Below are 27,611 nucleotides of genomic sequence, written 5' to 3'. Positions count from 1 at the left end.
CTCTGAGATTTTTAGGCCCAAACAGTATAACCTCGGTCTTGTCCGGATTTAGGAGAAGGAAATTGGAGGACATCCAGGCCTTTATGTCTTTTAAGCAGCTTGAAGTTTGACTAATTGATTAGTTTCTCCTGGTTTTATAGATAACTATAGCTGGGTATCATCTGCATAACAATGGAAATTTATAGAGTGTTTCCTAATAATATTGCCTAAAGGTGACATATATAAAGTGAAAAGAATCGGTCCAAGCACAGATCCCTGTGGAACTCCATAGCTGACTTTGCTGTGCATGGAAGACTCATCATTAACGTGTACAAACTGAAATCTATCTGATAGATACGATTTAAACCACTCTAGTGCTGTTCCTTTGATCCCAATGACATGTTCCAGTCTGTGTAACAAAATGTTGTGATCTATAGTGTCGAATCTCTATCAAACTGTTTTAACCAAGACATGTACTATGCATACATTACTATTCCAGTAATATTAAAACAAGCTGCACCCAGTGTATGCCAGAAACATGAAGGAAGTGCTCTTATTTGTAATGCTCTTCAAGACCATGCACCCACAGCAGGACAACCACCAGCTACAAGCTTGACGCAAGAGACTGGTACAGCCAGAAGGGGGTGGAGGAAAACTGGAAAGAAGGCTGTAGATAGTGTCAACAGTGTTACGTAGTGTATGTAGTTCATTTTTAACAGTGCATAACAGCTGTGTTTGTTATCACAGTTCTATGTGGAAGTAAAAAGAATTATTTAAACACAACACATAAAACAGAAGGTTCAATGAAGGCTCTCAGTGCCATAGATAACACCTCCTGACCCGCAGGGTTCTCTTATGTTTGTCATGGTGGCAGCAATATGCTGCAGTACGACGTAATGTGACTGATCCCCAAAGTTCAACCTACAACCTAAAGAGCTCAGACGTTACAACATCACAAAGGACATCATCAGCATTTTAAACTCCACCCTTCATTTGACCCATCTGCTATAAAACAGGACAGAGTTTGACCATCTTCCTCACTCAAGGCAGATTCAGTTTCAGGAGAGAAGTGGAAAACTCCAACGCTGCTGCTTCAACCTGCTGACACTTCACATACTGAAGGTGAGTTAGACGAAAGAAACGACTCCTAGTTAAAGTAAATGTCAGTGAAGTTATCAGAGCAGAGAGAGGAGCTGTGACTGACTGGACTGTACTGTCTGTTTCCAGCTTCACTCAGAGACTAAATGGCCTCAGGTGCAGATGAAGATCTCTGCTGTCCGATCTGTCAGGAGGTCTTTAAAGCTCCTGTTCTTTTATCATGTAGCCACAGCTTCTGTAGAGACTGTCTGAAGAGATGGTGGAAAGAGAAACAAACACAAGAGTGTCCAGTTTGTAGGCGAAGATCTTCAAGGAAGGAGCCATCTGTTAGTCTGGTGTTACAGAACGTGTGTGAGGCGTTCTTACAGGAGAGAGACCAGACGTCTTCAGAGGGTCTCTGCACTCTGCACTTTGAGAAATTTAAACTCTTCTGTCTGGACCATCAGCAGCCGGTTTGTCTCGTCTGCAGAGATTCAGAAAAACACACCAACCACAGATTCAGACCCATCGATGAAGCTGCACAACAACACAAGAAGCAACTTCAGAGAACTCTGGAGTTTATGAAACAAAAGTTAAAGGTTCTTGGAGAAGTGAAAGTGCAGTGTGATCAAACAGCAGAACACATTAAGGTCCAGGCCCGACACACACAGAGGCAGATCAAGGAGCAGTTCAAGAAGCTTCACCAGTTCCTAGAAGAGGAAGAGGAGGCCAGGATGGCTGCACTGAGGGAGGAAGAGGAGCACAAGAGTCAGAGGATGAAGGAGAAGATGGAGGCTCTGAGCAGAGACATAGCAGCTCTTTCAGACACCATCAGAGCCACAGAGGAGGAGCTGAGAGCTGGAGACGTCTCATTCCTCAACAACCATAAGGCTGCAGTGGAAAGAGTCCAGCAGCGCCCTCGACTGGATGATCCGAGGCTGCTTTCAGGAGCTCTGATAGACCAGGTCAAACATCTGGGAAACCTGAGCTTCAACATCTGGACCAAGATGAAGGACGTGGTCTCCTACACTCCTGTGGTTCTGGATCCAAACACGGCTCATCCAGAACTGATCCTGTCTGAAGATCTGACCAGTGTGAGACGAGGAGAGAAACAGCAGCTTCCTGAAAACCCAGAGAGGCTTGATAAATACTGGTCCCTCCTGGGCTCTGAGGGGTTTAACTCAGGGACTCACAGCTGGGTTGTCGATGTTAGAGGTAGTACACGCTGGGGACTGGGGGTGTTAGCAGAGTCTGTGGAGAGGAAGGGATTCATATCATCTGGATTATGGCGAATAGGGTTCTACGGAGGTAAATACTCAGCATGTTCACCACCAGCTCTACCAACAGTTCTGAGAATCCAGAAGAGGTTTCAAAGGATCAGAGTGGATCTGGACTGCACCAAAGGAAAACTGTCGTTCTCTGATCCTGACACTAACACACTCATACACACCTTCAGGCAGACTTTTACTGAGAGACTGTTTCCGTATGTTAACACTTTGGATGAACTTCCAGTGCAGATTTTACCAGTGAAGGTCTTTGTCACAGTGGAACAGAGCAGTAAGAAAAAAAAAGGTTAAATGTATTTCTTTCTTATTCTAAATTGAACCTGTTAAACTGCATCTGTCCTCCTGTTGTCTTGTTATTTCTTAGGTTTAGTTTATTTTTTGTTCTCACTGCTTTTTTTTTTATATTGCCAACTTCTTCATGTGTTTAAAATGATTCCACCAATTTTCAGTTCTTAGGTTTGATCGGTTTGGCTCTATAATTTTTATGCATGTTTGATTTTGACTCTTTGTGGAGTTTTAAAGACCAGTAAATTGATGCTGAGGAGCTGCCAGGCAGGAGATGTAGAGGAGACCAAAGAGGAGGTTTATGGATGTAGAGAGAGAGGACATGAAGTTAGTTGGTGTGAGAGGACAGGATTAAATGGAGGCAGATGATTCACTGTGATGACCTCTGAAAAGGAACAGCTTAAAGGAAAAGAACAAGTATAACATTTCTACTCATTTTTAATTTCATATATAAAATATAGTAAATAAAATCTTGGAAGTAAACAATTCATAAATCTGAAACAACTGTATTTCTGCTGTAATGAAGCTGAGATGATTATGTCTGTAGATCCTCTACAAAAAGTTCTTATATATTTTATATATTATAATCCTAACCCCAACACCTGTAGCTGACTTTGGATAAAAGAGTTTGTGAAATGACTAAATGTACATGTACACTGTAAACTAATCTCTGATTTTCATAGACAGAATTAAATCAATACTTCCCATAACAAGTGACGTCAGTTTAACTCTGGAACAGTTTTAGATCACAACCTGCAGTTTACTGCAGTACGTGCTGAGACATACGTGTCCTGTTGGTACAAAAAACAAAAAGGCATAACGTTAGAAAATAAGGGATTAACACCCTTAACCAGCCTTAATGTCATCTGGCTGGGGCTGCCACCCTGAAGACCCACCCCCTGCAGGCATCGCTATGGGCTTTGATGCAGTGTAAGCGGGTTGCAGCCAAAGGCACCAGGTGTTATGTTGGATCTGATGGCAGGGAGGATAACTTGACAGATCTTGCAAAACCAAACCTGCAGTGTAGCTCCACTGAGAATGGCTGGTTTTATCCCCTACATCTAGAGATGGTCCAGACGTGTCATTGAACTAAAGTTCAATGTTGTGGTGGCAACCTGAGGCCAGCTGGTGGACACAGGTGCTGAACAAGCAGAAAGTCTCTCAGGCTTGTTGTTTCCTGAAGGAGTAGATAGGTTCAGTACATAGCTTCAGCTGTGGTGGATGCAAATGCAAAAACACATGTACTTGAGTTTGAAGAACCTTGAATGGTGTCAGTCGTTCCCCATGAGGACCAGCTGTCTTACCTTAGGTCTGAGATGAGCCGTGTAGCTTGTCCTGGACATGAAACAGAGGAATTTCCTTACTGGAGTAGCTACTGGTACTGAATTCAAGACAAATTCCCAAAGACAATAACGCACAGTTTAAGACAAAATAAATAACCCCCCTTGATCAAATCAACAAACCCCAACCTTTTCCATGGAAATGACCTTAACCAAGTTTGATTTGAAATTATTAGCCCCCATTTTTTTTTTTTTTTTTTTTTTTTACAAACTATATCTGAGCAATAAATTTGAGTTGAACTTCACTTTAGAGACTCCAATAACACACATACACGCCTTCACACACACACTTTCCCTGTTTCCATATTTTACACAGCAGATGATGTTCCACTGCTGATTTTACCAGTGAAGGTCTCTGTAACAGTGGAACAGCGCAGTTAGAGATGCAGGAAGGAGAACAGGAAGAGGAATCTAGCGTTGCCTCTTACAGGAAAACGTCACTGAATTTAAACTGCATGCGTGACCCAAATATATAGAATATACTGTGTACGTATTGTTTCTATGATCCAAAATATATACGTTTCTTCTCAACAAAATGAACCCAATATAATTCTGCACATTCAGTTCAGTTTTTCATAGACAAAATAAAATACTGTCTGGACATATATTCGCTGGTTTCATTAGCCGCTCTTGCTGTTGGTGTAATGCGATCACTGTAGCTGTGACTTAACTTCAGTGAACGCTGAGTTTGTCACCAACCATCACTGCTGGTTGAATTGACTGTTTTGCCCACAGGGCGTTTAAAATTTGATGAATCATCTGTAACTCATGCACTGTCACTTACATCCTGTCTTTACCCAAAACTTAATCAAACTAAATAAAAAAGACAGAATTCAGAATCGTCTTCCACTGTGAAAGCTCCTGTTACTGTTTTACTTTGGATTGTTTTCAGTGAATTACCACAAGTTAGAGAAAAAAACTTGAAGCTGAATTAGAAGAAAAAACATCTTTTATTCTTTTGCTGCTGTTAGAAAACACCAGGTTAACTCGTTCATTCTGTTCACACCTGTGCAGGTCAGAGCAGACGGCCAGGTGAGTGCACATATTTAAGTACCAATAACTCTTTAGTGTTTATGTTTCATGATGACAGACGTTAAAAGAGAATCCAGAAATATTTTTCCTCTCCTCACTGATATGAACATTCACATTTAGATATTTCTTGATGACTCAAACCGTTGAGACACCGATTTAATAATGTTGTAGTGTTGTTAAACTAAAGTGCTGACGACTGACGTGGAAACTGTCCCTTTAAGGGCTTTAATAACAATCAGGTTGTCTTAATGTGATTTGTCAGTTTCACTAAAAAAATAAAATCCTGTTATTAACATTCATTTCAGGGTCTGAGATGACCTTTGACCCCTGACCTCCATTGAATGTTATCATTCTAAAACATTAAGCTTATTTTACCCTCAGTGGAGTTCACACAAGAAGCTTAACCTTGATAATGGTTTCAAAATAAAAGCCTTAAGTTGACAGACCTGATCAGACAGCGCTGTCTACTAGGAGAGCTTCTTTATTTGTACCTGCAGTTCCAGAAGGGTGGAGCTTAAGCAATGTGCTACAGAGGGTATACTCAGATATAAGTCTAGAGCAATAATCAGGCTGAAGTCCCATTTCTTTAGACTTTTAAGAAAGTCACTAGAGGTCTAGCACACGATGCATCTGTGAACTAAAGGTGCACCAATCGTTCTTATTTTAACATTCAAATGATAAAAATAAAACACTAAAAATAATTAACAAGTAACAATCAGTAACTGAAAAGCACAGAATCTCTGCTGTTGGGAAATTAAACAGATATATTATTGATCACATGTTGATTGATATTTTCTAATAATCACTGGACTGTTGTTGCTGATTTTCCTTGAAATGAACTGAAACTAAACTGCAGTCTGGAAGGAGTCAAACACTGATGATTTCACATATCTTCTGCAGGAATGTAAAAGAAATTAGCAGCTGACGTGAAAACATATCAAACCACGGGTTCTGGCTCCTTAGAATGATGAGAATTAAAAATACATGTGATTTTGTGACATGCAGTGTTCCTTTTCTGACTCACTGCCACACTACAGGAGTCCTATCGACATCAGACTGTGGTTCTGTACCTGACAAATACAACTGAAACAGTGAATGCAGCACAACGTGTTGGTGACAGTAACTTCCAAACATCTATCTTTGGTGCATCGTCTCACAGGAAGTTGGTTTTGAGTGTGATGCTGGGGGAGGATTTAGCAGCGCTGCGGGTGGAGGGGTTAGCGCTGCTAGCTTTAGCGTTCAGACTCTCCTGGTTTCCTCTGATGGCAGCTTCCAGACGACACTTCAGGTGAGGAGAAGACGCAACGAGAGACCTGAAACCAGAAATGAAAATGATTCCAACCTGCGGTCGACATTTTAAATATCATCACTGTTTAGTCACAGTAATTATTCTTTTGTTCAAACGAGGGGAGGTGGAGGGTTTTCACAAACTGTCAGAAAACACAGTGTGTTTAAGTTTTACCTGAAGACGACTGAGTGTTGGGGGCCAAGGCGCATCAGATCTTTGAGCGCTGCCTCGTGTAGCGATCGAGACGCCGTGGGCGCTGAGCTGAGGGCGTTTTCATCCAGGAGAAAGGAGATGAGGAGAGGAAGGAAGACGGCCATCAGCTGAGGACCTGCAGGTCAGAATCAGACCGGTAATCTAATCTGTTACAGTACAGAGGAACACGTGGTTACAGAATGAATCCACCATACATTCGCATCTGCTCAGATGCACTCGGAAGTGATTAAAGCACAAACGAGTGGCAGTTCAAACTGTGGAACGGAGCAGATCTTTGAAGATTTCTCGTTTAGGTTGAGTTTTTTGTTGATGAATGAACTTCATTAAAGCACAAATGAAGGCATGAAAAGTGCTGCTGCTATGCACAAGCAGAATGAAATGATGTATGATCAAATAAATAAATATAGGAAATGTATAAATAAAACGGTGAGAAGGTGAAAACATGTTACTGTTAAAAACATTTTATCTCTGGATTAAACTCTACTGCGCTGTACTGGACTTTATTCACTCACAGTTGATGTCATGAAGATCTTAAACCAGATCTTCTGTCACCCTGACACCTGATGTCCTCCTCTACTTACTGTTTCAGTAGTTTAACTGTCTTCTACTGTGTGTGTTCTGCTCCTGCTTCTACTCACGCTGAGACTCATCTGCAGCCTGGACCAGAGCCCTCCATTGCTCGGATTCCGTCCAGGACTCCCAGCAACTCCTCTGGACTCCGAGGACGACTCCTCTCCACCTTCTGATCAAGAAAATAAATAAGAAAGCATACGGTATTTCACCAAAGAAATATATATTTTACGTGTCATTCCCACTCTGAAACACCAAAGAAAGAAAATGTGTTTCATTTAGTTTCACATCACGTCTCATATTTTACTTTTGCAGTTTATTTCTGTGATTCAAATGTGACAAAACAAAACAAAAAGAGAACTACTGCTCCTGTCCTGTGGGATAAATAAACATTAAACACTGGTTCAGTTCTGTAGGCTCATGCGTGGCTCTGAGTTCTAGTTCAGTACCTTGAGGAACCGGACCAGAGGTGGTCCGAGGGCCCGGATGTACGGAACAGCCACAGCGGGCTGAGCCTGAAACACCGACGCCAACAGCTGAAAACATCGGCTCACAACCTGAAACAGAGGATTTGTATCATTCATAGCACGTAATAAAACCAGAGAAGCTCTCGTGTTGAAGTAGAAATATCCCTGTTCTAGATTTTCTGATGGTGGATAATTTACTTTATAGGTCCCAGTAACTTTAAGGACATCTCTTAAAGTTATTTAATTCATTTTAATAAATCTTCCATTTATTAAAATAGCAACATTATTATCCCATTTGGTTGATTTTAGAAAGTAAAGATTTAAATGTTGTGCCTGTTTACCCAGTAAAGTGTCGGTGTATGGATCTTCATGTTTTGCCGTGTCTTTGTCTTTATTGTTGAGTGTAACTGTGAGTGTTTGATGTTATGTGAGCTTTTTGTCCTTGACTACTCAAGGATGTGGATCTAAATCATCATAAATCTCTTTGTGTCTGGAACTGACCAGTGGGTCTTTAGAGTCCATGCTGGCGGTGAAGCGCTGCAGACAGAGCATGTGCACGGGCTCGGTGGTACAGACTTCCGGACCAGCAGAAAGCAGGAACACAGTTACCGCTGTGAGGAGGCTGATCTGATCCACAACACAGTCAGAGTCTCCTGAAAACCCACATGTGACCATATACACAGTGGAAAGACTGAATTCATCCATGTTTATTTGTCCTTCAACTGATTTTACCTTCTGTTCATAGTCTGGAGTCATTTTTTAATCTCTATAACTTTACTTAACTTTAATCTCTACAACTACAATATGTATGACTAATAAAAATGATCTTGTCCATGTAACAGCGTATATATCGGTACCAGTGTCCCACAGTCCCAGCAGCGTGTATAGAGCAGATCTCAGCAGCTGGTTCCAGGCTCCTCTGCTTTTCTCCTGTCGGCTCATCGGAGACATCAGGACGGACTTCAGGGCCTGAAGAGCCGCCTGGACCACGGCACCCAGACCTACTCCACCAGCCGCTGCTGGAGCACCTGGAGACCAAACATTTATGGAGCAAGTATTGAACAGTTTGCAGCATTTTAGCATTTAGCCTCTTTAAATCTGTAACATGATCATTATGAACAGAGACACTTCAGCCTAATGAGTTACCAGTGTGTGTGCTGGGCTGGAGGACCAGCTCTCTGATGACTCCCAGTAGCAGGTAGAGGACAGTGGGGAGGATGGAAACACTGCCTGAAGACAGACAACCATCAAATCAACCAATCAGAGTAAAATACATTTAGTTTTATTTTTCATGTCATGGAATATTGACTGCCTGCCTAAAGTTTGAGTTGGAAAATGTTTGTTTTTAGTGCTCAGTTGTGAGTAAATCTTTCCCCATTTACTTCAACTTCCAGATAACTTCACCTGGACGACACCTGTATTTCTGGAGTACACCTGTAAGGTGGTGTGAAAAAGAGTTTGCCCCCTTACTGATTTCTTTTTTTTTTTTTTGCATGTTTGTCACACTTTAATGTTTCTGATCATCAAACAAATTTAATTATTAGTCAAAAATAACAAGTAAACACATCACGCATTTTTTTATTTGAAGGTTTTTATTATTAAGGGTAAAAATACATCAAAAACTTCATTGCCCTGTGTGAAAAAGTGTTTGCCCCCTAAACCTAATAACTGGTTGGGCCACCCTCAGCAGGATATTTTGGTACACAGCAGAATACATGGTTCCATTTATCACAGCAAGTCTCCCAGGTCCTGACACAGCAAAAACAGCCCCAGACCATCACACTACCACCGCCATATTCCACTGTTGGTATGATGTTCTTTTTCTGAAATGCGGTGTCACTTTTACGCCACACATAATGGGACACACACCTTTCAAAAAGTTCAACTTTTGTCTCATCAGTCCACAGAGAATTGTCCCAAAAGTCTTGAGGATCATCAAGAAATTTTCTGGCAAAACTGAGACGAGCCTTTATGTTCTTTTTGCTCAGCAGTGGTTTTCGTCTTGGAACTCTGCCATGCAAACCATTTTTGCCCACTCTCTGTCTTATGGTGGTGCCATAAACACTCACCTTAATTGAAGCAGGTGAGGCCTGTAGTTCTTTGGATGTTGTTGTGGGGTCCTTTGTGACCTCTTGGATGAGTTGTCGCTGCGCTCTTGGGGTAATTTTGGTTGGCCGGCCACTCCTGGGAAGGTTCTCCAATGTTCTATGTTTTTGCCATTTGTAGATAATGGCCCAAAGCTTTAGAAATTTATTTATAACCTTTTCCAGACTGATAAATCTCAATTATTCTCTTTCTCATTTGTTTTTGAATGTCTTTGGATCTCGGCATGATGTCCAGCTTTTGAGGATCTTTTGGTCTACTTCACTTTGTCAGGCAGGTCCTATTTAAGTGATTTCTTGATTGCAAACAGGTATGGCAGCAATCAGGTCTGGGTGCAGCTAGAGAAATTGAGCTCAGGTGTGAAGAACCAGAGTAAAGTTATATTTTAATGGGGAGGCAAACACTTTTTCACACAGGGCAATGTAGTTTTTGATTTATTTTTACCCTTAATAATAAAAACCTTCATTTAAAAACTGCATGGTTTGTTTACTTGTGTTATTTTTGACTAATAATTAAATTTGTTTGATGATCAGAAACACTAAAGTGCAAACATAAAAAAAATCAGTAAGGGGGCAAACTCTTTTACACACCACCGTATTTCTGCAGTGTACCTGTATTTCTGCAGTGTACCTGTATTTCTGCAGTGTACCTGTATTTCTGTTATACACCTGTATTTCTGTTGCATACTCGATTTCTGCAGTATACCTGTGTTTCTGCAGTGTACCTGTATTTCTGTTATACACCTGTAATTCTGCAGTGTACCTGTAATTCTGCAGTGTACCTGTATTTCTGTTATACACCTGTATTTCTGTTGCATACTCGATTTCTGCAGTGTACCTGTGTTTCTGCAGTGTACCTGTATTTCTGCAGTGTACCTGTATTTCTGCAGTGTACCTGTATTTCTGTTGTACACCTGTATTTCTGCAGTGTACCTGTATTTCTGCAGTGTACCTGTGTTTCTGTTGTACACCTGTATTTCTGCAGTGTACCTGTATTTCTGCAGTGTACCTGTGTTTCTGTTGTACACCTGTATTTCTGCAGTGTGCCTGTATTTCTGCAGTGTGCCTGTATTTCTGCAGTGTACCTGTATTTCTGCAGTGTGCCTGTATTTCTGCAGTGTACCTGTGTTTCTGTTGTACACCTGTATTTCTGCAGTGTACCTGTATTTCTGCAGTATACCTGTGTTTCTGCAGTGTACCTGTGTTTCTGTTGTACACCTGTATTTCTGCAGTGTGCCTGTATTTCTGCAGTGTACCTGTATTTCTGCAGTGTACCTGTATTTCTGCAGTGTACCTGTATTTCTGCAGTATACCTGTGTTTCTGCAGTGTACCTGTGTTTCTGTTGTACACCTGTATTTCTGCAGTGTGCCTGTATTTCTGCAGTGTACCTGTATTTCTGCAGTGTACCTGTATTTCTGCAGTGTACCTGTATTTCTGCAGTGTACCTGTATTTCTGCAGTGTACCTGTTTTTCTGCAGTATACCTGTATTTCTGCAGTGTACCTGTATTTCTGCAGTGTACCTGTATTTCTGCAGTGTACCTGTATTTCTGTTTTACACCTGTAATTCTGCAGTGTACCTGTATTTCTGCAGTGTACCTGTATTTCTGTTGTATACCTGTATTTCTGCAGTGTACCTGTATTTCTGTTGTATACCTGTATTTCTGCAGTGTACCTGTATTTCTGTTGTATACCTGTATTTCTGTTGTATACCTGTATTTCTGCAGTACACCTGTATTTCTACCTCTACATCTGCTTCTTTCTGCTTAATTACTCATGTTTAAGCTCAGAGTGAGACATCACCTTCAGGGGAGCAGATAGACGGCAGCTCAGACAGGACACACAGAGCCGACGCCACCAGTCGACAGTCGCCGTCAGTCAGACTCCGGACTGAACCTCCGGAACCTAAACACACAAACAAACACAATTACTCACTTACTGTTGTTTTCACAACTCTGCAATCGTATGTGCAGACTGAAGTTCTTTTTCTTCACACACTTCCTCTAGTCTCTAACACACTTCCCACACCTGTCTTAATGTTCTCCTGTCCTCCTCCTCACCCACTCCTCACCCTTCTTTGGTCCTGTACTCCTGTCCCAGTTTCCTCCATTTTCCTTTTTCCAAAGTCACAGACGTTTTTCATTTAAATCTTTTTTTCTTTTCCTCGTTCTCGTACCTGTTGTACTGGTTCCAGCCAGTTTGGGGCTGAGCTGTGGAAGCTTCCGGACCAGTACGCAAAGGCAGAGCTCCAGTGCTCCAAACACCAGGGAGCGTCCAGGAATCAAACCGCCGGTGTCCCGTCCCTCTCCGAACTCTGGCAGTGTCTCCTTCTCCGCCGCTCCATCGTCAACTGGAGAAAAAAGTTTTATAAACAAGTGGGTCATTATATTACAGTGACAGCCGGGATTGGTCCAGCACCCTGCGACCGTCACAGTTAATGGATCGATGGAATTTTAAAAACATTTTTAGATGTGGTTCCAAGTCTGGTCTAGATTCCTGCCTGAATTTTAGTCCACCGTCAGATCTGAATTCTAGCCTTGATTCTGGTCTGGTATCACGTCTGAGTCTAAACTCTGCCCTGCCCTGCTTTGTTCTAGGCTGGATTCTGTCTTGCATTTAGTCTCTACTCTGCTCTGGATTCTAGATCTTAAATTTAAGTCTAAATTTTAATTGTGGCGTATCCTAAACAGAATCCTGATCTGAATTCTGGTTAGGATTCTGGTCTGGTTGACATATATATACCCTCTGCACTGCGGCGTTTCTCCCTGACGTGCTCTTGAGCTGCCATCACAATCTGCTGCAGTAAATCCAATACAGCGAGATGAACAGACGCCGACTCTCTGGTCACCAACAGTCTGTGAAGGACGCTCAGCAACTCCACACTCAGAGCCTGAAAAGACACAAACACGGTCTGCATGCAACTAACAGCAAAACTTACCAATTCATCCTTTCACAACTTAACTGTATTTATTTACTTTATCCGCAGTATTAATTCAATTTTTAATGTTGTTACATTAATTAATAAGAAAACCTCAGTCCAGTCTGAAGGGCCTAGGGTTAGGCTAAATGGGGGCCTTCAGTTGTTCTCTCTTTTCAATTCTTCGGTCCAGAGTAAGACATAGAGTAGGTCTACATACAGATCTGGGTCAGCTGTGAATTCAGGATTATGTCTAAAATCTGGCTTGGGTTCTAGCCTTGACTGTGGTCTGAATTCTGGCCTTGGTTTAGGTTTGGGACTGGCTTGGGAATCTTGTCTGGTCTTGATTCTCGCTTGATCTTTTGGTTGTTAAGTCTAGAATCTGGCCTGAATTATGGTCTGGAAAACAGACATGGTTTTGGCTGGTATCTGGTCTAGATGCAGTTCTAGACTCTGGACATCAGAATTCAGTTCTGACCTGGAATCTGTATCTGGTGTATATATATCGCTCTGGATCCTGGCCTACATCCTGGTCTGGATTCTTGCATGAATTCAAGCAAATTCTATTCTATTCAAAATTCTGTCTTGGATTCAGGTCTGGATTCAGGTGCAGATGTGCCTCACTTGGTCATTCCCGATCTTAGCTCGGGGCCAGGAGACATCCAGCAGGGCCTGCAGGGCTCTCAGACAGGAAGTGATGTTCTCCATCTGGTCTTCAGAGTGCGGGGAACACAGAAACTCCACACCGATCCCTGAACACATAAACACACAACCAAACTCAATACAAAACAATGATTATTTAGTGTGAGCTCGATAAATACATGTTTTAATCTTTAGGCGAGTGCTGGGCTAAAACCAGTTCCCTACCCAGTATGAGGTGCAGTCGGTCACTGTTGACATCTTCTGGGCTCTTGTGTCTACTGACAGAGCTGCTCTGTCCCATGGAGGTGGGTGTGGCCGGTCTGGACAGGTTGGCAGGTGTGTCGTCCGATATTACAAAACCTGAAACACACAACGACAGCACACTTTTTAACACCTGCAAATACTTGAGGAGCAGAGGGAGGGGCATGAAGAGAAGAGGACTGACCTGTGCTGTGGAGCCAGAGGGATGTCGCGTGAAGGATGGGAGCCCAGGAGGAGGAGTAATGAACTCTGGCCTGGTTCACAGTCTCTGCTGTGTAAAAAGAACCTCCTGGAGGACAAAGACGAACAAAAGTCTCATCAATTTTCAACAAACGACATTTTTATGCATAAGCACAAAAAAAAATAAAAATAAAAAAGAGATGTGTTCTCATCTTGATCCTATTTGATTACAGCTATCACCCTGGCCTGACTGGAATTAGGAGCTGGATTTAGCCTAAATCAGGGGGGTTTAAGAGAGAGACATTTTACTGGATGTTGATTCATGTTATTTTCGTTTTTATTCTTTTTCAAAAACAAACATAATATAGCCTGATGGGACAGATTTCTGACAGATTCTATAGCAGAGAAAAACATTTTCTATACTATGTAAAACTTTCATAATGCACACATATTGGAGTTTTTGAAGAATAAAGGCAGCTTATACCTGGATAGTTCAAACTTACTGATTAAAAATATTTGATTTAATTAAGCTTTTCATTATTAAAATGCATAAAATTATAAACTGTAACAACAGTTAATAAACAAACAGTTCAATAACAAATAAGTAAGGACAAGTAAAACCCCCCAAAAATAACAGAACCAATAGGGATTAGGCTCCAATCATCTGTGTCCCACCTGTGGCAGGTAGCTGCGATGTGTATTCCTGTGGGAGGGTCAGCAGGGAGTAATCCTGCAGCGCTGCCAACCACAGACGGCTCAGTGTCGACAGGTCTGATTGGACCAGTTTCAGGAGGCCCGCCCCTCCTGACTCAGACTCTGACATATCATTGGTTAGAGAGGAGACTGACAGGTCAGCTGACCTACCAGGGCTCTGCTTGTCTCTGCTCCTCTGAACGGCTATGATGTAAACCTGAAAGACGGGGGCACAGATTAAACATTAATAAGCAAAAATCATCTGCACTTGCATCTGACAAAACATTTCCTCTCCTGACTGAGCTATTTTGTCATAGAAAGAACCTTCTCACAAATAACTAAATGTAAATATAACTAAAAACATTAAACACTCAAACCCACCTCAGCCCAGGCCTTCAGGACGGCCAGCGTTTCCATGGTAGCAGTGGCCTCGTTGTACAGCTGGCTGTACGTGTCCCTCCCTGTCTGAACTTTGACCAACGACGAGGCCAGGAGCTGGTGGACGCGGCGCAGGTCACGGAGGTCACTGACAACGCCGCTGGCAATCCAGGCGCTGCATACCTGTAGAGTGAGGACGAGGTCAAAGGTCGCAGTAGTCATGTTATTCTGGTCATTTTCAGCATGGCAACAACTAACCAGATATTCAGAATCTAACTATGATCCAGGTGTTGTTTGGTTACTTGGAGAGTAGACTGTGTGACACAATGTGGACAACAACAGTAACAGGTCAGTCAAATGATTAAAACTATTATTGATTGGTCACCTGGCAGGCCTTGGCAGTGACATCAGGAGGAGCATCAGCAGTGAAGGCTGGTCTGAGAGCAGCTCCGACCTGTGTCACACACACACACACACACACACACACACACACACACACACACACTAAACTAATTACTTATTTCATGCCAGTCATTCCCTGTAAACTTTACTTTCGCACGTTATAGACTAAACCAAATGGATGCTTTTAAACGAACGAGCAGTTCTGAGAATTAAAAACAAAATGAAGATGCAAATTTATTTGAAAATAAACATTTCCAGTCAATCAGAACCCAGCTTTCTAACAGCATCTATTCCCCATCTTTTTTTCTTAGGGCCTTGTTCATGTATAATTCAGTCAGTAAGTGCACTTACGTTAGCCTGGTACTGCTCCAGAATCACATGACCCGGGAATTCTGGCTCAGGAATGGATGAGAACTGTTTGATGATCACCAACAGGGTCTGAAGACCCGCCAGTCTCAGCTGGTCACTGTGATCTGTAGCTGCCATGAACGCCATGCGGACCAGGTCACCAAGATGGAGGACCAGGAAGTCTGAGGGAAGAGAAGTGAGGTGAGATGTCTGTGGGGTCCACAAACACATACTAAACCAGGTCCATGGGGGGGGGGGGTGTCTTACCTGTGGACTCCTGTAGGCGTCGCTCCTGAGCCAGAGCCATGTCAAAGTGAGCCGCGTCAGAGGTCTCACACTGAGCTATGATCCTGCACACACACTCCATGGCGAAGCGACGTGTAGCCCAGCGCAGGGCTGTGAACGGGCCACAGGACTCTGACCGAGCTTTGAAAGCAGAAGAGTCGTCATCCCTGCTGAGGTCCTCGTCCTCCTGACTCGCCTCAACTGGAGCCCGGCAGTCTGAGGTAGAGTGGGTGTAAAAGTTAATTCCTAACTATAGAAACTCCACTTACTACTGTTTCACTTTTATGGACCTGCACCGTGGTTCTGATTTATTCATTCAGAATTAATTGTAAACTCTTTGTATTACTTGACTGAACTCACCTGTGGTTGCAGACAGGACATTCTTACAGAGTTTGAGCCAATGTCCCAGTTTCCCACTGGTGGCGCTGGACATCATCATGTGGACCAGAGTCTCCTGGATGTCCTTCCTCAGACCTGAATCGGACTCCCGGTCCAACAGAGTGAACAAAGCTCCTTCCAGACCCACTTCCTTTATGGTGACATCTGCACAGGGACAGACCGTTTCATTTTTCATTCATTAAATGTTCTGGTTACAGGTCTACTGTGAATGACATTGCTTTGTCTTGTAGTTAAATTCAGAATGTGTCTGATCTGACCAGCGTCGCAACCTGACTCTTTGTTTCTCACCAAGTTGCGTGTTGTCTCGTCTCGGCAGCTCTTTGACCAAAGTCACAGCGTGTTCAGAAACCTCCAGTGCCTCCCGCTGGACGAGCTGCCGCAGACACGCCACCACTGCCCGCCGTAGACACAGGTAAGAACTGCACAGGTGTGCCTATAACACACACACACACACACACACACACACACACACACACACACACACACACACACACACACACACACAGTAAGGATAAAGGTTTATCAGCAGAGCATGCAGCTACACAGTGTTTGTTTCCTCCAGACTCAGCAACAAATAACAGATATAAATAATAACATATTTCCAAGAAACCGAAGTGGGTTCTTCAAATCAAGCAGCCAGAAAACCTGGTATTAAATCTTAACTGAAATCAACCCGTCCCTTCTGGAGGAAACACCAAATAACAAATTACTTAAGTAAATGTGGATGTTAAAACAGGAGAGGAGAGAACACAAACAGAGTTGGTGTTATTGAGCAAACAATGTGAAACAGTCAGAAAAATAACATCAACAAACGTGAGTTAATAACATAACATCAGGAAATAATTAGTGCAACAGAAAACTGTTAAAAAGCTTCATAACCAACAGAAACTGTGTTGATATGACTCATCACCAACAGCTCTACAGCCACAGAAAACTGCTGATGGTTCAACAGGAAGGAAGAAGCTGAAAAAAACATTAAGCTTTACATCTGAGAAAGAACCTACCAACATGGAATAATCCATCAAGATCTCCTGTAAGACACAACACAGGGTCAAAACACACACTAGCTACACAAATAACACTGGTTTCTCACAGTCAGACAGGTAGTATGTTTCAGGGCCTTAGGTGTACTCACACAGAGAGCAGGAACAAGGTTGGCCAGGTTGACGTGTGGAGGGGAGAACATGTGCAGCTGCTGCAGACAGGAGATGGCTCTGGCCTGGACCAGACAGTCAGGACTAGCCTGCATCACTCCGCATCCCACCAGACAGCTGGAGCGCAGACTGGACACGGCTGCACCTTCACCTGTCACACAACACACAAACGCTCAATTAGAGACTTCCTGATTCCTGATATTGTTTCTGTGTCCTCATGTGTGATGGGAGCTGTACTCTGTAGGTCGGGGCCCAGGCAGGTGATGAGGGCGTGCAGGCAGCGTCCCAGGCTGTAGTGGACCTCAGGGTGGGTGGGCGGAGCTGACAGCAGCAGTCGGAGAACCAGAGCAAAAGACGGCTCACCGTGGGCACGATACAGACCGCTGGACAGGTCAACCACAAGAGAAAGACTGTGGAGAGACCAGGTCTAGACCCAGGAGAGACACATGAAAATCAAGGTCAAGACATTTTGTCTGGTCCTAAATGTGTTTTATGTCAATGAAGTTACAGCTATATTTTCTCAAAACAGGTAAAAGGAACACGGTATATTTATCTAAACGTGTGCATATCCAGAACAAACATGGGTACCTGGACCTCAGGTGAGGTACTGTCCTGGCTCAGAGTGAACAGGACTCCCAGGCAGGTGGACAGGTGTTGAGGTGAGCCCATTCCTCCACTGTAGCGATACAGTGCCCCCAGAGCCAGGGCGTAGCCGCTGCGAGACGCAGCGTCCCGAGCCGTCTTCAGCCTGAATACAGTCACGATCAACACTGTCAGCAGCAGCAGCACTTACTGTAGATGTAGTAGTTTGCTGGATGATGGAGGTACTTTTACTTTTGTCTTCACAACTTAAAGTACAACTATTGATCTTTTTTTGCAGCAACAGCAGGAAAATACAAACGAAAATACTGTTATTCTGGAATGTGCCAAAGTTTGGGCAAATTCACTACTTTGAGATCTGCTGTAGATCAATGTCTTAATCTCACACGGAAGTCCGCTTCTTTTACTTTTACTTTCTGGACAGACAGAATCAAGTGTTATCTTTGAAAGGGACAAATACAGACAACATCTAACTTCAGATGATAACAATTTAAACCTGCAGCAGAAAACATCTGCAGTCTCTGCTATGGTATGTTATTATTATTGGTATATTAGATCCTGCAAGTCATTTAAAGCTCTTTTTTTATATTTCTGGTTATAAATAAAGCAAGAAATGTCTTTTGATCCACTAAAAACTATTAAATTTGACACAAAAACATGACACGAAAGTCCACTTGAACATTAGGAACAGCTGTTTTAAGAGAGATACAAACGTAAAAAGCAGTGTAAGGCACTTTGAATTTATCGATTCACATGTTCTGTGGAGATTCATGTGTCGTTAATCCAGATCATACCGTCCTGTGAAGGTGTGAGCGACTCATGAAACTGTGGGTAACGTCCACTCACCTGTCAAAGCAGAGCAAAGACACGGAGACAGTAAAGCCTGGGTCTCCGACCACCTGAACCAGTCGGGCCAGACCTTCTGCAGCCATGCAGCGCAGCAGAGGACTGACGCTCTCCAGCGCCCCCGACAGGAGGGACAAAGCTGGGGAACGTATGTCCTCCGGCCCAAGAGAGCCTCGAGTACTGCCCTGGTGCTGTGGATAAGGTAGATTTATTTAACCATTACAGTTTTATAGGGTGATAATAATAGGTTTGTGTTTTCAGCTCTAAGTTTAGAAAAATAATAGGTGAACGCCAATTTTATGCATCATTCAGAAATTGTGATAAAAAGGAAACCTGCTTACCAGATTTATTAGAACAAAATATTTGTCCTGCACCTTAAAAATACACACATATTCACTGTTCAACTGTATGAGTGATGTAGCACCTTGAGCAGGCTGCAGAGAGCAGCACAGACGTGCGTCTGGACGGTCTGCTGGCGTTGACCCTTCAACTGGTTCACCATCTCTGCAAACTGCTGCAGGATCTTCACTCTAATGTAGAGAGACATTAACACAAACAGTTTCTGTCTCTATAGCTTGTGAAGTCATGACTAGTGGAGAAGGATTTTGAAGTCAGAGTTGTCTTCTGTACAGCACTGCTACTGACCTACTGTTTATCAACAACATCTATGACTTAGTGAGACTGTACCAGTTAACCAGTACTAGTTAACCTGAATTAATGAAATCTGAACCAGAGTTACCTCTGAGCGGAGATGATGTGGGGGAAAACGGCTCCAAAAAGATGGACAGCGGCAGAGGTCAGAGCAACAGGAGGAGGAAGAGGAGCGGGAACTTCTCCACTCCTAACACACAGACTGAAGGGGTTGTTGTCCAGGGAGCCCCCACCAACACTGCTGCCGTGGAGCTGACACACACACACACACACACACACACACACACACACACACACACACACACACACACACACACACACACACACACACACACACACACACACCATACCACATTACAGTGGGACCTGTATTGTACAGTGCGAGTTAAAATCCTGTCACATGTTAGAGCTACATGACCAAAGCAAAAGTCACCTGTTCCTCAATGTATCTGTGGTCTGTGTCGTGGAGGGCGGGGCCAACCAGTGGCAGGTCGTCACAGTGACAGAGGGGAGGCAGTAGGGTGAGCTCTGAGCACGGCTGGTTAAGGTTGTCCTGAGCGGACAGATCAGAGACCAGCTGATTCATGACCAAACCAAAACTCTCTGCAGGAGCAGGAGACAACAGCTCTTAATTATTTCAGTCGATGCTGCTGGAACAAACATCGTAATGTGAGAGAAGAAAGTAAGAACAGGCAGAAAAACAGAGACAGACAAAAGAAAAAGGAAGAAAGCAACAACCGATTTCATGGAGCCAGTTAAATAAACATCCTGCTGAAACAAAACAGCAATCAAGTACCATATAAAACAGCTGATAACTGAAGAATAAAGAAGAGAGAGAAGGAGGTGTGGTACCTTGGTAGGTGTGTGGAGGCAGCAGAGCGAGCAGCTCATAGACTTTCAGCCTGTAGACAATCGACCAGCCACGAACTGAGCTGCTGTACGACCTGATAAGAGACGGCAACCTGCAGATATACATTGATACAGGTTTAACAAACATTTATTAAGAACAACGTCTGCAATATACTGTCTTTAGCTTTTTTAATCCTACAATTATTAAAAGTAAACCAGGAGAAACTAAACACATTGAATAAAACAAGGAACGAGATTGATAAAACAGCATATCAGTATAATCAGCCTTGTTATGACATATCTGGATTAAACAATGAAACGACCAATAGAAAAGTTATCTGCAGCTATTTTAATCATGAGCTATTTATTTCAGTTAAAATAGTGAAAAAATAAATCTAAACATTGCCTAATTTATTACTGGAAATAAAATATCTTTAATATACGGACACAAAGTTACATTTGAAAACATCTTTGGTGGAACAATCACAATAATAATAATAGTAATAATAATAACCAATCAGGCACTGACTTGGTGAGCAGTGCTACGGCACAGGCCAATGGCGTGAGCAGGCGGCTGGTGATGTCATCAGTGAAGAGCTCCCTGCAGTGCAGCAGGAGGTTCTTCATCGCTGTTCAGACATAAAAACACAGTTCAGTTCAGATCAACTTAAACACCAGCAAACAAGTGCTCTGTGAAAAGTGCATGTTTGAGATAGGTGAACTCACCACTGAGCGCCCCAGCACGTCCCTCCAGTGTAACCTGCCACGTAAAATAGTCCCCTCGCCGCAGCTCTGACTCCTGCTCTCTCAGTGAAGCAGGGAACACGCACCGCCAGAGGAGGACAAGACGGGAGAGGTGGTGCTCCACAACTGCTGGACCTGATCGCAGACAAATGTAAAACCACTTAATCACTGTTATTCACGTAAGTCCTACTGTCAGTCCACCATCAGACTACCGTCAGACTACCGTCAGACTACCGTCAGTCCACACTACCGTCAGTCCACACTACCGTCAGTCCACACTACCGTCAGATTACCGTCAGACTAACGTCAGACTAACGTCAGACTACCGTCAGTCCACACTACCGTCAGTCCACACCACCGTCAGACTACCGTCAGTCCACCATCAGTCTCATAAAGCATCTCTGACATAAACGTAACTGTATAGAATTCCACTACAAAGGAGGTAGAAAGAAACATAACAGTTGTTACGTGGAGTTTTATCTGTGACATAAACTGCACAAATGCAAAAATAATGCACGACAAGGATCGTTACTGAGCTATTCCTGTGGCGAAATACACCAGAGTGTAGCTATGTGTACCCAGAGTAATGAGAGCGGAGATGAGCAGCCAGCCGGCCTGAGTTCTCTGCAGAGAGATCCGACTGTTCTGAGAGGCTGAACGGAGAAGGTCTTCAGCCAGATCCAACACCTCCTACACACAGAAACGACACTTTATGTTATATATATATCATCATATATATTATGATATACAGTGGGGTCCAAAGTCTGAGACTAGTTAGTCTCTAGTAAAAGTATCTACTATTTATATATTTAACACTGGAACCAATTGTGTTACATACTCTTGGTGTCCCCTACTCACCTGGCCCTTTGTGTGTGGTATTCCCAGGCTGCAATGCTGCACTGCAGCCACCAGGGCTGTGACAGCGGCTCCGTACCCTGCCACGGCTTCAGGTGAAGACTTCAGCGCCACCAGCCGCTCGGCACAGCGGTCCAGCAGCAAGGAGCAATGAGACGGCATCGCCATGGCAATGCAGCGCAGGCACCAGGAAGCAGCCAACTGGGCCGAAGGGGCTGGGTGGAGAAGGACGGCGATGATGGTGTCCAGGAAGGCTGGAAATAAAAACACACACAGTCAAGTCTGTCCTCTGGTTTAATCAGATTTTACAAGAGGACAGACAGAAGGAAGACATACTGCACAGACTAACTGTCAAGGTCAAAAATAGGAAATATAAAAAATAGGAGTTTCAATATCTGCTGATTACCATGATCAGCTTCTACTGTCTGTTTCTTTGTTTTCTCATCTGATGCAGTGAAATGATCTTTCACTACATTTATTCCCAAACTGCCTGAACATGTGAAGTACTTACAAAATCACATAAAAACACTAAATCAGTTTTTGTTCCAGTAACATACAGTCATGTGTGTTTCACACCTGTGCTGCTGTCAGTGAGGAGGGGGGCAGCTGTGGATCCCAGTCCCTGTACGAGTTCTCCCAGTTCAAGCAGGCAGCAGGTCAGGATGTGCTGACTGGCTGAAATGTCTGCAGACGAAACTCTGTTCTCCACGTTTCCATCAGCCAGAGCTGCATCTAGACACACACACACACACACACACACACACACACACACACACACACACACACACACACACACACACGTCACTCTATAGCTGTGAGGACACTTTGTGACATAAAGCATTCCCCATTCTGAACCCTACAATGTCCTTTTGAAGCTGTGAGGGCTGTACTAGATGTTCTAAGAACATTCCCCATAAAAACACATGTACACACAAACAATAACACTGAAGCTACACAGCACTGAACATGAAGACAATACATTCACACAAAAAGAAATCACCAGGACTATGTATGTGTACTTGTAGCAGTAATTCAAAATAGAAAATGTAGTAGTACTTTAGTACTCAGTGCAGTATGTTTTCTAATTGTGGGATGTGGATTTACACAGAGGAAAGTCAGTCTTTCCGCCCTCTCTCACCGATAGCTTGTTTCTGTGAGGCTACAGCGAAGCAGAGCTGTTTGGCCGCGTTGGTCTGGGCTTTCTCCCCCAGCAGAGACCCCAGGGTGCTCCTTAGGATGAAGGACACACAGCGGCGGGTCACCACGGCATCGCCTGGTGTCTGGGTGGCTCTGCAGTGGGACGCCAGCTCCATTAGCAAGGACAGGAAGGCCGGGAAGTTCACCTCCAGCCAGGAGCCTCCGAGGGTGGAGACGAATACCACATAGGCCTGAGGGGGAGGAAGAGAAGGTTGAGATCTTGATCTGGTCATTTTAATCTGTTCCTCAGGTGAATAAATCATCACCCACCTGTGTGACTCCGATGCGGACGTCCTTGCTGACAGAGCGCGTTCCCTTCAGCATGTCTCCACTGGCTCGAAGGAAACCTGCCCCACCCCGCAAAAACCCCCCCAACAACAAATCCATCACCTCCTCCAGGGAGCTTGGACCCCGTCCACCCTGTTTGGGGGCTGCTGAGAAAAAAAATGACAGAGCGAAGAGAGAGAAGCTCAATGATTGTTTCACCACCACACACCACTCAGTCAAAACTCCCTGCCTAACACAGTGTGTTCACATCTTAACACACACACACACACACACACACACACACACACACACACACACACACACACACACACACACACACACACACACACCTGGAAATCCAGTTTAAACCATATAAACAAAGATGGTGGACACTCATCGTGGAAGACATTCTGCACAGAAAACAGATAAAATGGAAACTCTGACATCATTTAAGGCAGAAAACAAGTTTCTTTCCACAGAGATTAATTGTACCGGCGGGCTGTCGGGGCTCCACAGCTGCAGCAAGCAGAGTTCCCAGCAGTTTGGCTACAGACACTCTGACGTTGTAGTTGGATCCTTCGAAGGCCCTGAAGCACAGAGTGGCCACGTTCTCCAACTCACTGGTCCACAGGAATGCCGCCTCCCTCTGCAGCTCCAACAAACACTGACAGAGACAGACACAGCAGCTGTTAGCTTTCCCACACACTGACAGGATGGGAAAATAATCAACATGAATAATGTGAGCAGCAGCTGTCAGGACACTCCACATCCTGACTCCTGTTACCTTGGCAGCTGCACAGCGCACAGCCATGGATCGGTCTGTCAGACACGCTCTCGCCGCCTTGTAAATGTCACGGTGACACGGTACAGCGCTAGCGCCCAAACCTCTCAGGATCTTCTCCACACTCAACATGATCTCATATCGACCCTGAGACTGAGACACCCACAGTTTAAATGATTAAAACTCTGTAACTCACTAAACTGCAGCACAATTTCAAATTCATTTTCCACAGATGTCAACCTGAAGGAATTCAAATAGTGGTCACACAAACAAATCACAGGTAAGCCCAGTGGAAACAGTGATATTAAAACAGTGGAAGTGAGTGGGAAAAAAAACAAGGAGAACTCTTAAAATATCATCACATGCTCATAAAACAGGATAATTAGGAAATTCTTACTGCAATAATGGGAAATAATCAGAAGACATTCACAGAGTCTGAGGTCTGCTCAGATTGAACTACAGCAGCCTGTGCAGGTGTTTGAGAGTTACCTGCTGAAATTAAATGCATTCAGCTCAACATACAAACAGAGGAGAAGACAAACCTCTGCGCTCTTCATGGCCTTCAGCAGGTTGGCCAACGTGTCTTTGAAGGAGCCAGCGAGCATCCGACCAAGCTGCTCATAGAGAGCACCCAGACACGCCACAGCAGCCCTGAAACACACTCATAGAATTATTAATATAGCATCATCATAGATCACCTCAAGGAAATCTGTGAAGTCCATCTGAACCAACATGAAGCTCCTTCATTTTCCTGTTTAAAGTAATAAAAACAGAGGATTAATAAAGCCTAAGACTTTGGTGCCCATTACTTCCTTTTTTCTTTTCATTTTATCCAGCAGGCGCATAGACTCAGGGGCCACAAACTGGCCTTAAGCTCATAAGTATTTTAAGTGTTGTTAACGTTAAAGTTCTGTTTTCTCATCTCTCCTATGCGTCCTCAACGCAGCAGGACTTACAGCCGTGTCGGGAGCCCTGATGGCGAGTCGTCTTTGCTGCGGATGATGTCACTACACCTTTCCACCATTAGACTGGAAGGAATGGGGTCTCCCAGGCGGAAGAGTAGGGCCAAACAATGGGCCAGCAGCCAGCGGGTCGGTGGACCAGGAGAGCCAATCAGAACGCCTGACAGCTGGTCAACCAGGCGACGCTGATTCTGTTTGATATGGGCCTGAATGACAAGAAACGTTCAGACATTTATAGTTTGTCTGAACGGACGTCGGTTTGAGCTTCACCCTTCTGAAACTCACCCTGTCTGTGGCCGGGAGCAGCTTCTTCAGGTGGGTCAGCCATTCAAGGATAAACTCAGACCTCTGATGTTCTCCCAGCTGACTGCAGGCCTCCTCATTCAGCAGGAGACTGTGAGCTCGCTCCATCACTCCAACAGACGCCCTTCTCTTCTCCTCTCAGTGAGGAAGAAATCTCCTGTCCTGTTCTGCCATTCACCAAAATCCTGTTGGACAAAAAGAGAGGGACGGAAGTAAGTGATAAGAAGTAGATGATGAGATGTAGACTGATCATATTTTACAAACATAAACAGTGATTTTAAAAAACAAGTGTGACCATCATCAAATACTAAGACAATAAATGTAATATGAATAAAACTTTTTAAATGTGGGTCAAATAAAAAGAACACTGAACACTGACTGAACAGATTCAATAGTCTACGTTGTGTCGTCCAGCTCAGCTGTTAAACTGTTTTTTCTGTGGGAAAACTGAGACCCTCACAGCAAACCAATCTGTTCTGGCTGCTGCTAAACAAGCTCTGAGCTCCAGTGTTTTTGGACACAACTGCTCAGTGTTTGTGTCCCAGTGAAAGCTAACAGAGCGGATCGGACCGGAACACGAGGAGGGGAAGAAGAGACGCTGGAAGAATTTCTGAGAGAATCACACAGAGAGCAGCTCATAAATTATTCATCAGTACAACTCAGTGTCCTCCATTAGCATACACACACACACACACACACACGCACACACACACACACACACACGCACACACACACACGCACACACACACACGCACACACACACACAGTGTTCACAGGCACGCAGGGAGACTAAAAATAACCGTCTGTCACACTTTACTGCAGAGTGGTTTAAACATCTTCACGTTCTCATCTAAACATCCCACTGCAGGGTTTCAACTTCTAACAAGCTAAGAATAGAATTCTACAAGGACAAGAAAAACACACAATAATAAAAAACCTGTCTCAGTCTGTGACTGTGATATAACACAAAAAAGCCACATTCTAGAAGATGGAAGCTGTGTTTGTAATCTTAACTTTAAAAATGATTTAAATGATTCATCTGTAAATGAAACATAGGCAGATTAATTTAGTTTAAGCATTAAAGTGACATGTGGGGCTTCAACTAACTGTTATCTTAATCATTTATTCTGACAATAAAACAATAAAATAAATAAACAGGAAAAATACTAATTTAATGATTAAATATAGAGCATCGTCACACTAATTAAATAAAGATCAGGAATGTTGCTTATCCTTTAGGATCCTGGTTGTAGTCTAGTTTGTGAAATGCCAAATTAAATGCACTTTAAACTCAGCAGAGACAAATCTGACATGTCATAATACGTCACATAAAGAATCTGCACATCTTTTTACTAGAGAAGGTGTTTTAACGGCTGTCAGCTTGTTTATTAACCTCCTTCACCTTCCAGGATGAATATTTGAAACCCACATAGACCAAATATAGATCCTAAACAAAAACAAAGTTTTAACAAAACATAAGTTAAAACGGTCAAATTATAGAAAAAGCTTTTTATTCTCATTAGAACCAACCATAGAGAAGAAAAGACAGCAAACACACATGTGCAGCTACAAACCAGACTGTGACATTAAATTTCACCCTGACATCCTGATCGAGGCTCCAGTTTTAATATTCTCTAGTGACACCTTCATCTCATGTGTTAAACTGACCTTAAGACCCGTAAACGCACCACTAATGCGGGCAGCCTGAACCAAACTGTGCTAACAGCAGAGTTGTGTCCTTAAACACATCTCAACCCGTAAAATAGCTTCTTAATTTCAGTTTAAACCAACAAACAGCAGCTAAATAACAGCTTTCCTGTTAGCATCGGGTAGCTAACCCCGGGTTGCTAACTGGAAAAAGTTTACACACGAACGAGGATAAAAACGAAACAGTTTACCTGTGTGATTTGGTTGAAAGTCGTTTGTCGGTACAGGAAAGAGTCCGCGTAGAAACCCAGTAGAAAAGAGTTTATTTCAGTTTATTCTGGTTCTGTAAATGTTTCTGAACAAACCGAGCTGCGACTGAGCCGTGAGGTAACGGACACGGAACACATCCGGTCGGTTTTTCAAAATAAACTACACCGTGACACGCTGTTGGAAGATAAATGTTTTCACTAATGATAATAAAACCAGCAGTAAAAACAGTAGGACAGAATAAGCTGACATTAAGCGTATTCAGCAAACAAAATTGTCTTTTGACAACACTGTAGGTTTTTTCTGGTGTGGATTTTGATGCACATATACCTTCACTTGTTCACG

The 27,611-nt window shown here is 43.4% G+C and overlaps 2 protein-coding genes across 2 annotated transcripts; one reads left to right on the top strand and one right to left on the bottom strand.

Moving 5' to 3' along the window:
• The first annotated feature begins 993 nt into the window (after positions 1–993).
• LOC113148072 (nuclear factor 7, brain-like) lies at positions 994–4,806 on the top strand. The gene is made up of 2 exons (XM_026339548.1): positions 994–1,101; positions 1,207–4,806. Exon 2 carries the CDS (start codon positions 1,224–1,226, stop codon positions 2,631–2,633), a length of 1,410 nt encoding a protein of 469 aa, XP_026195333.1. The 5' UTR covers positions 994–1,101; positions 1,207–1,223; the 3' UTR covers positions 2,634–4,806.
• Positions 4,143–27,469, bottom strand: heatr5a (HEAT repeat containing 5a). The gene is given in 42 exon segments (XM_026339546.1): positions 4,143–6,312; positions 6,462–6,615; positions 7,139–7,169; positions 7,171–7,242; positions 7,520–7,627; positions 8,039–8,190; positions 8,395–8,565; positions 8,684–8,767; positions 11,442–11,543; positions 11,815–11,988; positions 12,381–12,528; positions 13,180–13,307; positions 13,423–13,557; positions 13,643–13,747; positions 14,314–14,548; positions 14,713–14,892; positions 15,095–15,163; positions 15,463–15,641; positions 15,727–15,960; positions 16,105–16,287; positions 16,432–16,576; positions 17,279–17,448; positions 17,535–17,724; positions 17,886–18,045; positions 18,744–18,934; positions 19,168–19,273; positions 19,483–19,646; positions 19,828–19,997; positions 20,247–20,356; positions 20,773–20,872; positions 20,970–21,122; positions 21,566–21,677; positions 21,846–22,096; positions 22,419–22,574; positions 22,981–23,230; positions 23,310–23,473; positions 23,799–23,970; positions 24,091–24,240; positions 24,630–24,738; positions 25,044–25,255; positions 25,335–25,537; positions 27,251–27,469. Coding segments are annotated over 41 exon segments (6,165 nt in total). The 5' UTR covers positions 25,461–25,537; positions 27,251–27,469; the 3' UTR covers positions 4,143–6,152.
• Between the last annotated feature and the right edge of the window lie 142 nt (positions 27,470–27,611).

The sequence above is a fragment of the Anabas testudineus genome, chromosome 22 (genome assembly GCF_900324465.2).
Source record: "Anabas testudineus chromosome 22, fAnaTes1.2, whole genome shotgun sequence".
Lineage (NCBI taxonomy): Eukaryota > Metazoa > Chordata > Actinopteri > Anabantiformes > Anabantidae > Anabas > Anabas testudineus.
This window is presented reverse-complemented; position numbering and strand designations above follow the sequence as displayed.

What these genes read in the sequence shown, in the direction of transcription:
- LOC113148072 (XM_026339548.1), top strand. Translation starts at nt 1,224, where the DNA reads ATGGCCTCAGGTGCAGATGAAGATCTCTGCTGTCCGATCTGTCAGGAG.